At 42.2% G+C, this 15130-nt stretch overlaps 1 protein-coding gene and 1 long non-coding RNA gene across 10 annotated transcripts in view; one reads left to right on the top strand and one right to left on the bottom strand.

Annotated features, from left to right (window-relative positions):
* LOC115645751 overlaps positions 1-15130 on the bottom strand; it is a 952243-nt gene that overhangs the window by 576723 nt on the left and 360390 nt on the right. The window lies entirely within an intron of this gene.
* OSBPL3 (oxysterol binding protein like 3) overlaps positions 1-15130 on the top strand; it is a 132682-nt gene that overhangs the window by 111749 nt on the left and 5803 nt on the right. For all 8 annotated transcript variants that reach the window (XM_030550786.1, XM_030550790.1, XM_030550793.1 and 5 more), the window contains 4 exons: positions 6345-6423; positions 10022-10166; positions 11632-11776; positions 12445-12571. In XM_030550786.1, the coding sequence (XP_030406646.1) occupies positions 6345-6423; positions 10022-10166; positions 11632-11776; positions 12445-12571 (496 nt within the window). The remainder of the gene's footprint in view (positions 1-6344; positions 6424-10021; positions 10167-11631; positions 11777-12444; positions 12572-15130) is intronic.

Raw genomic sequence — 15130 nt, 5'->3', positions numbered from 1 at the left:
GTTCATGTATTCCTTAGGCATTTCAGCCACCACCTCTACTAAGGGTCCACTGAGTTGTGGTCTCAGCTCTATCATCTACTGGTCTTCAGAGATGATGTTGAACCCATGGCAGGTCCTTTCAAAATTTTCTAGGAAGGCCTCAGCGTCATCACCTGCCTTGTAGGTGGGAAATTTTCTGGGATGGGGAACAGTACTTGGAGAAGGGTTGTTAGGGTTGGCTGGAACATCTGGCTTAGTCTTTGCTAAGTCCATGGCCCGCTGGTGGGACTCCCTTTGGATCTCTATTTCTCTTCTGTGGGCCGCCTCTTTGGCTTGTTCTTCTCTTTCTCTTATCTCCATCTCTTTGTCTCTTATTTCTATCTCTTTTTGTTTCCTTTCTATGTCTTTCATGTGGGCAGCTTCTTTGGCTTGTTCTTCTGCAACCAGTCTTGCCCGTTCCTTGGAACTCATTGTTCTTGCTTTCTTGTGCTGGCTGTGCCCTCTGCAGCTTATTGCCTGAAATGCTGTAGCTCAGGGTTGCTTGGTTACAGAAACTTTGTAACTATTTATGCCCAAAGAGTTAGAAAGAGGAAAAAAAACAATTAATTTGCAAATGCCCTTTGCTGGTATCTGCTGGCTCACAGCTTGCCGCCTTTTTAACAAAGACCTTTGTTAAAGAACTTAACACCTTCTGCCTTCAGGCTGCTATTCCTCAGCCAGAAAGGAGAGAAGAAAAAAAAATTCAATGGCTTTAGTTTTAAAACCCACTTCTCTCAGCCTGCTTTCAAGCAGCTAGCAGGGAGAGGAAAAAAAATGCTACTGGCTTTTGCTTTCAACTTGAACCCTCTCTCAGATTGCTTTCCAAACAGTTAGAAAGGAGAGACAAAAAAAAACTCAGTGGCTTTTGGGTCCTAGACTTCCCACTGCTGTGCCACCATGTCAAGGTCTTATTCCCACTTTGAACTTTAGCGTCCAGAAAGTGGGGACCTGCATGTACCCCTCTAAGCTCAATTCCTAGCTTAGATCTGATAACACTGCCACCAACCAAAATATAGTGTTTGGTGCACTTCTGTCCCCCAAAAACCTTCCCTGGGGAACCCAAGACCCAAATCCCTTGGGTCTTAAAACAAAGAGGAATAAACCATTCCCCCTCCTGCCTCCTCCCAGCTTTTCCCCTCCCGGGTTACCCTGAGAGATCACTGTGATTCAACTCCTTGAATCTTAAAACCGAGGAATTAACCTTCCCCCCCCCCCACCTTCCTTTTCCCCCACCAATCCCTGGTGAGTTCAGACCCAATCCCTTTGGGTCTTACACAAGAAAAAAAAATCAGCCATGTTCTTAAAAAGAAAAGCTTTTAATTAAAGAAAGAAAAAGTAAAAATTATCTCTGTAAAATCAAGATGGAAAATGTTTAGAGTCTCAGCTTTACCTAAACCAGAGGTACTCCCTCCCCCCTAGCCTAAGTATAAATTACAGCAAACAGAGGTAAAATATCCTTCCAGCAAAAATACACATTTGCAAATAAAGAAAACAAACAAGAAGACTATTCTGCTTTCTAGCTATTACTTACTATTTTGAACCTGAGAGATTGTTTCAGAAAGCTTGGAGAAAACTGGTTGCACAACTGGCTCCTCGTAATCCCAAGAGAGAACAAAGAACAACCCAAAAAGCACAAACAAAGACTTCCCTCCACCAAGATTTGAAAGTATCTTGTCCCCCGATTGGTCGTTTGGTCAGGTGTCAGCCAGGTTCACTGAGCTTGTTAACCCTTTACAGGTAAAAGAGATATTAACCCTTAACTATCTGTTTATGACACAACCTGATCTCCTCCTCCTTTGAGAAGGTAACAGATTTTTTTAGACGAAGGAAATGCAGTGGATTCAATTTACCTCGATTTGTTAGGCATTTGATACAGTTCCACATGGGGAATTATTAGCTAAATTGGAAAAGATGCGGATCAATATGAAAATTGAGAGGAGGATAAGGAACTGGCTACAGGGGAGACTACAGTGGGTCATACTAAAAGGTGAACTGTCAGGCTGGGAGGAACTTACTAGTGGAGTTCTTCAGGGATCAGTTTTGGGACCAATCTTATTTAATCTTTTTATTACTGACCTTGGCACAAAAAGTGGGAATGTGCTAATAAAGTTTGCAGATGACACAAAGCTGGGAGGTATTGCTAACATAGAGAAGGACCGTGGTATCAGACAGGAAGATCTGGATAACCTTGTAAACTGGAGTAATAGTAATAGGATGAAATTTAATAGTGAAAAGTGCAAGATCATGTATTTAGGGATTAATAACAAGAACTATTGTTATAAACTGGGGAGGCATCAGTTGGAAGTAACAGAGGAGGAGAAGGACCTTGGAGTATTGGTTGATCACAGGATAACTATGAGCCACCAATGTAATATCGCTGTGAAAAAAGCTAATGTGGTCTTGGGGGTGCATTAGGCAAGGAGCTAAGGACATGTTAGTACCGTTATACAAGGCACTGGTGAGACTTCATTTAGAATGTTGTGTGCAGTTCTGGTCTCCCATGTTTAAGAAGGATGAATTCAAAATGGAACTGGTACAGAGAAGGGCTACTAGAATGATCCGAAGAATGGAAAGCCTGTCTTATGAAAGGAGACTCAAAGAGCTTGGCTTGTTATAGCCTAACCAAAAGAAGGCTATGGGGAGATATGATTGCTCTTTATAAATGTATCAGAGGAATAAATACTAGGGAGGGAGAGGAATTATTTGAAGCTCAGTACCATTGTGGACACAAGAACAAATGGATATAAACTGGCCATCAGGAAGTTTAGACTTGAAATTAGATGAAGGTTTCTAACCATCAGAGGAGTGAAGTTCTGGAACAGTCTTCCAAGGGGAGTAGTGGAGGCAAAAGACATATCTGGCTTCAAGACTAAGTTTGATAAGTTTATGGAGGGGATGGTATAATGGGATAGCCTAATTTTTGCAACTAATTGGTCTTTGACTATTAGTGATAAATATGCCCAATGGCTTGTGATGGGACGCTAAAGGGGCTGGGATCTGAGTTACTACAGAGAATTCTTTCCTGGGTGCTGGCTGGTGAGTCTTGCCAACGTGCTCAGGGTTTAGCTGATCGCCATATTTGGGGTCGGGAAGGAATTTTCCTCCAGGGCAGATTGGCAGACCTCCTGGGGATTTTTCACCTTCCTCTGAAGCATGGAGCGCGGGTCTCTTGCTGGAAGATTCTCTGCACCTTGAAGTCTCTAAACCATGTTTTGAGGTCTTCAGTGTCTCAGATACAGGAGTGGGTGGGTGAGATTCTGTGGCCTGCATTATTATAATAATTCAAGATATATCTATCTCAGAGAACTGGAAGGGACCCTGAAAAGTCAGGGAGTTCAGCCTGCTGCTTTCAGTGGCAGGACCAAGTACTGATTTTGCCGCAGATCCCTAAGTGGCCCCCCTCAAGGATTGAACTCACAGCCCTGGGTTTAGCAGGCCAGTGCTCAAACCACTGAACTATCCCTCCCCCTATGCAGGAGATCAGACTAAGGTCAGAAGGGACCATTATGACCATCTAATGTCTATGAGGCTATGAATATACTTCATAGTGTAAGAAATAGGGTAGATGGGACCTAACCATGTTCCCATAACCGAGTTAAAGCCTTTGAACATGAGAGGTTTGACAATGCATGGCTTATCTGGGTTACAACTTTTAACTCTGTTTTTTAATTGTGTTGCCTGACTTCAGTATAGCTATTATACCCGTGCCCATATTTAAAATTGGAGCTTTTACTAGTGTGGGTTTGATCATTCAACATATTCCTCTGCCTTGCAAATAAATACAAAACAAGAGTCCTTTATTCTTGACCTGAAATAGCTAATGGTTAAAAGTTCAGGCAAAAGAGACCAGACAATATACAGGGAAGACTAGATAGTATCATGGCAAGGCAGAAACTGTCTATTAAAACTGAAGACACTGATACAAGTGGCTGACTGTGTTTTTGTTAAATACCATCTCTGGCTATGATAACATCTTGTGCATTGTGAGAACAAAATGCTCCTCCAGAAAGAATCTGGCCTTGTAACTGAGAATCTAAAGTTTCCTTTTGGGTGCCTGAGAAGACAAAACCAGGGCACATGTAGTTCATTAAAAAGTGGTCGGATGAGCTGTTAGAGAACTCTGACAACACTTTGACTTTTGCTAGGAGAATGCAGGGGCTAAGGCTGCCATCTCTTCCCACAGGACAGTCCTCATCATGTGTGGAACTCTAAACACCAAGAAATTTAATTTTAAAGCAGCTAGTGTGTGAGGAATGTGTGAGTATGGTGTGAATGTTTCCCAATCCTACATCCTCCTTTGCTAAAAGGAGGGAACTTTGGTCTAGTCCAAGGTTTGCTGATCCTGGCAAGGCTGTCTGGATGGAGTATTTCAGGCTTTCTAAATTTAAGAGGCTCCTTTCCTCTCGAGAAAGCAATGGTTCCTGGAATTTGGTCATTCGTGTGTTTTGGAGGAACTGGATGCTGAGTGGCAGTTTGTGTGAGGGGTCTTCTGAAGACTATTCCTCTTTCTGCTCCTCTGTCCCCACTCAACCTTACCTTGCCTTTTCTATTGTAACTCTGTCCTCTAAGCTGACTCTGACACGTATTTCTCCTTAATGACATCACTAAAACTTTGTGAGGCAGGAGAGTGGGTTCTGACCATGCTGTGTCTTCTGGGAACCATTTTTTTCCCCTTTATGAAACTGAAACATTTGGTTGCCTATTCCACTGTCACATGTTAAGGAGACCTTTGATATCTGCTGGAGCTCTCTATTCTTGTAAAGCACCTACCGTTGCAGTATCTGTGCCTTGACTACCATAGGTATAGCTTCCAGTTAACTCCTCATTTGGTACAAATGTTATCCAAGCTTTCTGGATTCTTATGCTACGTTTTTTTTTGATGTTTCCAATATACTGGTCTTTAAATGTGACAGGGTTCCCGGGGTGCAACCTAGACTGTGGACTGCTGAGTCTTCTGTCCTACCAACCTGGGGTTATCTCTAGGGTTGTCAGGCATCTGGTTTTCAACCAGAGTGCCTGGTCGAAAACTAACCCTGGCAGCTCTGGTCACCACTGCTGACCGGGCCATTAAAAGTCCGGTCGGCGGTGCAGCAGAGCTAAGGCAGGCTCCTTGGCTCCGTGCAGCTCCCAGAAGTGACCAGGAAAGCTCTGCATGCTACGCTCACCCCGAGCGCTGCCTCCACAGCTCCCATTGGCTGGGAACCGCTGCCAATGGGAGCTGCCGGGGTGGCACCTGCAGGGGCGAGCATTGCACAACACACACAGCTGCCTGTCTGCACCTCTGCCTAGGGGCCGGACATGGCAGCCGCTTCCAGGAGCAGCACGGAGCCGGGGCAGGCAGGCTGCCTTAGCCACACTGCACCGCCGACTGGGAGCTGTCTGAGGTAAGCGCCATGTGGCTGGACCCCCAACCCTCTCCTGCACTCCAACCCTCTGTCCCAGTCTGAACCCCCTAACTCCCTCCCAGAGCCCACATCCCAAACCCCCATACCCTAGGTTGGAGCCCCCTCCTGCACCCTAACTCTGTCCCAGACCCTGCACCCACGCCACAGGTTGGAAACCCCTCCTACACCCAAACTCTCTCCCGGAGCCTGCATCCTGAACCTCCTCCTGCATTCCCTGCACCAGCCCAGTGAAAGTGAGTGAGGATGGGGGCGGGGCTTCGGAGCATGGGGCAGGGCAAGAGTGTGTGGTTTGTGCAATTAGAAAGTTGGGAACCCTAGGCCATACCTCTTTCTGTGATGCTGTTGCCAAGCTACAAACCTTTTGACATGTATTGCACTTGCACACATCCCCAGGCAGGGGGACACCAAACGGAGTTATAGGAATGATCTCCCAGCCACTCATGAACCAGCAACAGAGAGGCTCTAGCCAGTTTCCCCTGCTAGCTTTCCAGCCTTGCACCCCAGAACTGCACCATCTTGCACTGGGTCAGAAGCCATATCTTTGTGTGTTTCACAAGTCAATCTCCTTGAAATATGGGCTTTGCTTTTGGAGATGGCCTTGTTCTAATAAAATATTAAGTGTGAATGAAGTATATGTTATCTAGGAATTGTTCATTCAAATTCCATTCATTTGAACAAAATCTCAAAGAATGTCTGTCTTCATTTTCTTCTACTTCTGGCGTTGACTTTCTGGTTGAAATATTAGACATGCGTCCCTTGGAAAAATGCAAAACTATATGGAGCTGTGCAGGTCAATAGCTGATGCTTTGGTTAGTATCTCAAACACTTTATTACATCAGGCTTTTTCAAAATAATTCCACTCAGAAATAGTTTTATTGACCTGTATTTACTGCTAAATGTGTCCATGTTTTTCTGTTTCAGATGTGAGATGGAAAAACAAATTCTGGGGAAAGTCCATGGAAATCGTTCCAGTTGGTACAACACATATAACTCTGCCAGCGTAAGTGCTGCATCAACACGTTACTATCCACACACAAAGCAGGGCTGCATTTACAAAATAGAATCCCAACTACAGTACAGTAGTATACCTCTCAGAGCCTTTGCTATCGGTAAAGTCTAAAATCCTTTAGCAGCTCTTCTGTCCATACACAGTTAGAATTGTTTAACAAATACTTAGTGAGAAAATTAATTCATCCTTTTTTTTTTTTTAAGGGAAGGCTGCAGGCTTCGTACTTGTAGTATATGGGGGTCATGGGCTCTTTTTTTCTTTGGCTATGTTAACTGCCCTTAATGAGAGAGCTCCTTGGGACAGGGACTCTGTTCTGTGTTTTCTACAGTGCCTAACACAATCATTCTGGGCCCTACTGCAATATAAATAATTTATTATTATTATTATTATTATTGCTAAGAAATAGCAAAAGCAGCATATTCTTGTGTGTGAAATCAACAGCTAATGTGATGAATTACACAGCTTCAGTGCTTAATTAATATCTTGATTGAAAAGAAAAGAAATAGACAAGGTGTTCCTGTGCTGCTGTGGCACAGAGTACTCATTTACTAGATCAAAAGATTAAAACGCCATGCTAGAATCTGGCCTATTGCAATCTTTTGTTGCACGACAGGGGTCTAAAGTTTTGAGCAGTGTTCCGTTTAAACCTGCTATTTTCCTAAACAACAAAACTGAATTAACCAGCCATTTAAAAGCTCTGGCTAGACAGACAAAGCTTGTACATATATACAGATTAAACAAAATGTGTAGCTATTAGCTGGCAATGCAAACACTACATCAAGTTCCTGTCTAGGCTCAGGGGGTGGTGAACTAAGAAGATTAGGTTTATCCTGAAGAGATGATTAAGTCCACATTTATTAGTTTATTCCTGTTAAGTCGACTCTGTGCTGTGTGGTACATAAAGAAGAGTATACATAGATCTGTGAAATAGAACCCACAAAAGTAAAGCCTAAAATCATTCTCACAAGTTGTTCTTCATAACCTGAATTCATGAGCAAAATGATGTTGCTCCCTACCCTGATTCCATGTAGTTTGGTTTGTTTATGCCAAAGAGCCCCAGTGAAGGGTTATTTGAATGGCCGCCGCCTCCTTTCTTCTCATTGTAATTTAAAAAGTATCCTTGATACTGAAAGGTCCTTTTATCTTTGCTGCCCCTGCTAGTCTGTTTGTCCCCTGTTCTGCTGAATTGGCACCTTTGGGAAGCAGTGACTCTCTTTTGAGTCCTAGAATTACTGACTCAGTAGCGCACAGGACTCTTAAGAGCTAGAGAGAGAAAATCTTAATCTGAAGAATTATTTTAAAAGTGAGAGAGAATACAGGAGGAGTTGAAAAGACCGGGGCAAAAAGGAAGGAATTGATCCCTCAAACACCATCCCCACTTTCCCTGGTTTCTATAGAAGCAGCAATAGTCATTTTTCTGTCTGGCAATCTACTGTAAGACTTAAAGGTGGGGTTCCTTGCCCCAACACTATTCCCTGAGAAATATTCACAAGTGTACTCCTACCAAGTTCCTCTCTTCACAGTGCCTCTGTGTACTTTCTTTCCTCTTCATCTCTTCTTTGTCTTTTGATGTCCTAGATTTCCTTGGCAACACAACTTGTAAAATCTGTGAACATAATTTATATATCACTGTAAATGTTCATGATGCTGTCCAACTGGCACACTGTGCCATCCTCTTCATTATTTTGCCGCGTGGATCCCTGTCCCAAAACCTTCTATTTTAAAGACAATCCTGAATAATGTCATGTAAAGCAAACTCATGACCATGCATCACTGTCACTGAAATGATTAATGGAACAGGTGGATTTATAGAGAGATTTGGAGGAAAGGGAAGGAGTTTGGGCAAACATTAGATAAGGAAGCATAGTGTAATGATTAAAGCACAGGATTGGGAATCAAGATAACTGGGTAATATTCCTAGTTCTCTCCACTTTGAGTGATTTGGGGAAAGTCACTTAAAATGCATTTCTAGTCTGAAAAGCGATTGCATAAAATGGTATTCTGGAGTTCCAGGTTTATGGAGTCTCAATGATGCTGTCTCAAATTTGCTCAGTTCAGAATTTTTAAAATATTTTTACCAAACTACCACAACTGTAAACTCAGCCTGGTATCCAAGAGCCCAGGTGGGCTTAAGTCTTCATTGTTGCTATTGAGATCATGATATGGCCCTCAGATACTTTTATTACCAGCGATGATACTGGTACGTGAGAGACAAGATAATCCAGTTTGATTTTCAGATCTCAGGTTGTGTTTGCAGATCTGGAATAAGTTTATATCTTAATTGGAACTTTCAAATTCTTTGCAATTATTGACTAAAACTGAATCTGTTCTACAGATACAGGTATGTCAACTCCTTTTTTCACTTCTTGATTATTAGCGTACTAGCTTCTTGTAATGAATGGAGTACATGAAAGTTTGTGTACACTGGATTGGGTAAAGATATGACATTCTGTAGTATTAGAAGGCTGTGATTTGCCTCACATTTTTGAGGGTAAATAGAGAGGGTAATGGTGTTCCATTCCACAGAGCGAGGATAAGGTAAATAAACTGGACTTTCTGCCTCATAGTAGAATTATGGGTATGGAAATGGTGATGTTTCCGGACTGTATATGGAGACTAGGAGATGATATATCGTGATCTCTTGTCTGTAGTGGAAAGTCTGAATTGGTGAGAGAGAAATCTGTAGATGGAGGGTAAGAGGCAAGATATCAGTGGTTTTGGGCTGGGGAACTAGAAGGTAGTCTGTGGACCCTATGCAGTTTGCAGGTAATGACCCTATGAAAATGGTATTCAGTGTAGTGTTGGTTGCAGGAAGGTTTCTATAGGTTGAAGATTGGACATTCCAAAACCAACCTCAATTCTGCCAATGTGGTATTTTAAATATGCATATATACTGGAGACCATAAGAACTGAGAGGATATATGAACACTTATCAACCTTCCTTTAACTGTTCATTTTCAGACATTTTTAAAAACAATGCTGAGCATTTAACAATGGAGAATTTCCTTGGAATATAGATGTTAATGTTATATAATTACCTTGTTAGTTATTTTCTTTTGTTAATATTTTTTCCTTTTGCTCTTGCTCTCATATGCAACTGCCTCTTCAGGAATGAAATCTGTGTTGTTATGCTCTTACCTAGCGTGCAAGCTGTGAGGGCATGACTGAAAGTGAATTGAAGTCAATAGACTCCCCTTGACATCAGCAGGCTTTGTCAGGCCCTGGATGTTGGTGAGGGACTATGAACGGTGGACACTTAACGAAATGGGCATTTTAATGCTCCTTCCCTTAACCAATTGTTATATGCAATATGAGCACTATGTTTTTTTAACTTTGGATTAGCTAAGAAAACTATCTGAATTCAATGCTATGGTTTGCACCAGAAGTGCAAAGGTTTTTCAGGGAAATGGATTTTCTTGTTGTTGTTGTGCTTGCTGGGGAGAAAGAGGGGAAAGGGAAAAGACTGATTCATTTGGAAAGACTAATTTTACTTTTTTTTTTTAATAAGAGAATTCCTCCATTAGTCATTCTTATGAGTTCATTGGTTATTTTAGGGATGGCATCATTCACCTCTTTATCTTGCTTCAAGTTTCAGAGACCATTTTCAGTGGAATAAGGTGACTTCTTGTATCCATAACATCTTAAGTGGGCAAAAATGGATTGAACACTACGGAGAGATCATCATCAAAAACCTGAATGACGACACTTGTCTCTGCAAACTGACTTTCTTAAAGGTGTGACTTTCACTCACCACAGCGTTGTTGATCATACTTTTTCTAATGAGCGCTGCTGTAAGGAGGATGCTATATAGTAGAGTCATGTCCAGCAGGGTACTCTTGTTCCTTGGACTGCTTATGGATTACATTTTCACTTGGATCTAATTGTAATTGACACTGGTGTGTTGGAGATTTTTGTCCATCGGGAGGAGAATAGAACTCTAAAAGAATTGCATTTCATTAGGGAGGGCCAGGCAGAAAGTAAAAGTTGCTGCTTGGTATGAGGAGACTCCTAAGATATGGAAAGAAACCACAAGGATAAGGGAAGAGTGGGTACTTTCCAGCTGCCTCTGACTAAAGACAGGCACTAGGTATCCACTAGTGGTGACTCCCCACATGCCTCTCACTAAAGCCCTGTGGGGCAGTCTGTTCTGTTTGCTCTCAAGTTACTTTTTACCAGCAGCTGTAGAACTGGCACTCGCAGTCCAAGGGGAGCAGTCTGTACTCTATGCCTGCCTTTTGTGTACCCTGTGTACTAGCTTAGCTGGGCTGTTGTGTAAGGCTTGTGCTTCAGGAGGAGACATGAAGTACTCCTGACCATCCAATTTAAAATTATATTAGCAGTGGATTAAAATGACTTCTTGGAAGCCCATGGCAACTAGAAACCCAGTAAGGCATCTAGTGACTAGGCTGGTTGCTACCGGAAAGAGACTTTTGCATATCCTATTGGGATACTTACCTAAATCCTGGTTCTCCTTATCTAAGTTTCTTGGAGCAAGTGTTTGTTTCATCCCTTTTATCCACATGGTAAGTGCAGTTGCATTCATCTGCAGCAGGGGAAAATAAACTACTGTAAAACATCCTTTGAAATTTCATTTTTTTTTTGTTGATTTGTTCCAAGGAGTACTGTCTATGTCACTTTCTAGGTAGCACTCAAATGATTTTCAAATGCTTATTTTTAATTGAAAAATTACAGAGACATTATATACAGTGTTTGGAGCTGAGATTTTAAAGTTTGAGCTGTACTGGAAATCTTAGTATTCTACATTGTAAACTGGCTAAAAGTGGGACAGTTTACCTGAGCATCAATCTCTCTCAAATTTGTAGAAGTGAAGGAGTTTAGAAAAATAGGCCATGGATCTGACCCATCTCTGGTTCTGCCTTGGGTTTTGTAAAATCAAAGTCCAATCCCTGCTTTACCTTAACTTTTCCTTTAAAAAAAAATGGAACTTTCAGAGATTTTTATAAACATTTAAAGGAGTTTTGCAAGTCAACTAGTTAAAATTACTGGGGGTTGCTTGATGTCAGTAACACTGTGTAGTGTAGATGAAAATGAATGGATGTGTCTCCCAGATCTTACATATAGTTATTCTTTAAGAAAAAGCATCCTTACCTGAGTCCTACACAATAACACATCTAAATGGCAAAATAGCTCATCCTACTATCTTTGCAGCAATATTGTTTCTGTTCATTTTAACTATAGGCAAAATATTGGAATCCTAATATGCATGAGATCGAAGGCAGTGTCATGGACAGAGATGGGAAAGTAGTGCATCGGCTTTTTGGGAAATGGCACGAGAGTATATACTGTGGGACCCAGTCTTCACCAACCTGCATATGGCGAGCAAGTTAGTAACCAGTATAATCAACACTTTCTTGTGCAGAATTTAAATTTGCTTGAGAATGAATTTACCCCTATGTTCATACCTCATCTCATGCTACATGTTAGGCCCAGGTTTATTATTATTGTACACAAATTGGCTGTTCTGCTTCTAATGTGTAAAACTTAAATCTGAAAAGCTAAATTGTGTATTTAGCGTTCTCAGATATTGCTTTTGGTAAAGAAACTAATCATGGATTTTATTTTTTTCACTTTCTGCACTGTGTTCTCCAGGTTTTGGGTCTTGATTCCACATTTGGGCAAGTGTAAGGTGTGAGGGGTTTATTTCTGAAAAATAAAAGGAATATTTTTAAGTTTCTGAAGACGTTTAATGGATGCCTGTACTTTAAAAATTTAAAGATGAGCCCAAAAAAGTTCAGTTCTGCAATCGGATTCAAATATGAACTCCCACAAAGTTTGATGGTTTGCACCCATCTCTCTCCAAAATGGTATCAAGCTATAAAGTCATGCCCTTCTGCAATATGTAATTTATTCATTTTTTTTAATTTTGACTGAGATTCCAGGAAGCTATTTGGAGTAGTGTGAGCTTTAAAGCCTTAACATGTTAAAATAGACTTTTATCTTTTTTTTGAGAAGTCCTGCTAATTTGCATTCTTTATACATGCTTCTTTTTAGATCCCATGCCTAAAGATTATGAGCAGTGTTATGGATTTACACAGTTTGCATTAGAGTTAAATGAACTGGACCCACAGAGTAGGCCATTCCTACCACCTACAGACACACGATTTAGGCCAGACCAAAGGTAACATGTTTTGCATATACATTTTTTCATACAATATTCTTTACTCCTTATGGAGTCGCTTTTTATTCCACACTTGGACTCGTTAGAATAGACTCTTTTGTTTCCCACCTTTGCTTGCACCAGTGCTGCTCCACTTACTACTAGCAGTGGTGAAAGCACTAACATAGATCAAATTTAAGCATTTTAACCCCTGGCTTTGAGCGGGTCTAGTTGTTATGGACCAAGATTTTCCAATGTGATTTTTTTCGGGGGGGGATGACTTCATTTGAGGGTCCTGACTTTGGGCACCTTTGAAAAGGTCTTGTTTTTCAGTGGATGAGTGCTTGGCATTCTCTGAAAGTTAGGCACCTTTAAAATGTTGCTATTTGTATTCCAAAATTGAGACTTTGCCCTAAAATCTTTTGAAAAATCTTGGCTATGGTGTTAAAAATGTTGACAGCCATCAGTGCCTTGTCTGAGTTTCCAGCAGAACTGCAAAAATGGGAAATTTTAAGAGCTGGGGGGAGAGAACCTAGTGCAGACATGGCCTTCCAGAACTTGTTTTCATAGATTCATGGAAATGTAAGACTGGAAGGGACTGCAGGAGGTCATCTAGTCCAGTGGTTCTCAACCAGGAGTACGCATACTGCTGGGGGTACACAGAAATCTTCCAGTCTGCTGTGACACTTCTGTATTTTTATGTCTGATTTTGTAAGCAAGTAGTTTTTAAGTGAGGTGAAAATTAGGGGTATGCAAGACAAATCAGACTCCTGAAAGGGGTACAGTAGTTTGGAAAGGTTGAGAACTACTGGTCTAGTCCGTCCTCCAGAGCTCAGGCAGGATTAAGTATACCTACACTACCTTTTCACTGGTGTTTTCCTAACCCGTTCTTAAAATCCTCTAGTGATGGAGATCCCACAACCTGCTTAGGTAACCTATTCCAGAGCTTAACTACCCTTATGGGTGGAACATTTTTCCTAATACCTAACTTAAATTGCCCTTGCTGCAAACTAAGCTGATTACTACTGCGACTCTGTGGCCATGGAGAACAGTTGATCACTATCTGCTTTAGAACAACCTTTTACATACATGAATTATCTTGTTCCCCTTCAGTCTTCTCTTCTCTAGACTAAACATGCCCAATTTTTTCAACCTTTCCTCAGACACTGATTTCTAAACCTTTTACCATTTTTGTTACTCTCCTCTGGACTCTCACCAGTTTATTCACATCCTTCTTAAAGTATGGTGCTAAAACTGGAGACAGTACCTCAGCAGAGGCCTCACCATTGATGAGTGTAGGGGGGCAGGAATTACCTGCATCTTAGATATGACGCTCCTGGTAATAAATTCAGAATGACATTTTCCTGTTCACAACACCATCACATGGTTCACTCATATTCAATTTGAGAGAGACAAGATAGGTGAGGTAATCTTTTATTGGACCAACTTCTGTTGGTGAAGGGGACAAAACTTTTGAGCTTCTCAGTTTTCCTTCAGGTCTGGGAAAGATGACCAGAGTGCCTGAGCTAAATATAAGAAATTGAGACGGACTGAGCATAAGGGATTCACACATGCTATGGGAAACCACTTAAAATGAAGTAGGCAATTAAGGGTTTGCAGTCAGGGGTGTTATACATATGTTGTAAGGAGCCAGTATCTGAGTCCATGATTTTTAGAGTCTAGTGGAGTTAGGAACAGGGCCGGCTCCAGGCCACAGCGCGCCAAGCGCGTGCTTGGGGCGGCATTCCGTGGGGGGCGCTCTGCCGGTTGCCAAAAGGGCGGCAGGCGGCTCCAGTGAACCTCCTGCAGGCGTCCCTGCGGAAGGTCCACTGGTCCCGCAGCTCCGGTGGACCTCCCGCAGGCACGCCTGCGGACACTCCACCAGAGCCGTGGGACCAGTGGACCATCTGCAGGCATGCCTGCGGGAGGCCCACCTGAGCCGTGGGACCAGCAAGCGGCAGAGCGCCCCCTGTGGTGTGCCGCCATGCTTGGGGCTGCTAAATGGCTAGAGCCAGCCCTGGTTAGGAATTTAAGCTCTCAAGCTTGTCTTTTGAAGGTGTTCTCTAGGATTTCTTTGAGGATCTGTCAGATCAGATACGAAGTGATCGCTTTGTGAAAAGTGTTCATCCTCAGGTGATACGGTGTTTTGTCTTTTTATCATGTTTCTGTGTGAGTTCATTAAAGAGTGTAGTGATTGTCTGGTTTCACCCATATAGTTGTTGGGGCATTTGATGCACTGGATGAGGTACACCACATGTTATGATAAGCATGTGTAGAACCCATGGTTATTGAACAGAGTGTTGGGGAGGGGGTATTGATCCTCATTAAGGCTATGATTTTAGTCATGGGTATTTTTAGTAAAAGTCACGGACAATAACCAAAAACTCATGGCTAGTGACCTGTCCATGACTTTTACTAAAAATACTCCTAACTAAATTTTGGGTGCTATGAGGTGGGGGTGTTTCTCCAGTGGATGCTGGGGGATGGCCCATGAACCCACTGGCACTTCTATAGGCTTGCAGGGTGGCCCGTGGCCCTGCTGCTGCTCCTCCAGGACAGCTCCTGGGACCAGTTGCCTGG

This window comes from Gopherus evgoodei, chromosome 2 (assembly GCF_007399415.2).
Source record: "Gopherus evgoodei ecotype Sinaloan lineage chromosome 2, rGopEvg1_v1.p, whole genome shotgun sequence".
Taxonomy (NCBI): Eukaryota; Metazoa; Chordata; order Testudines; family Testudinidae; genus Gopherus; species Gopherus evgoodei.
This window is presented reverse-complemented; position numbering and strand designations above follow the sequence as displayed.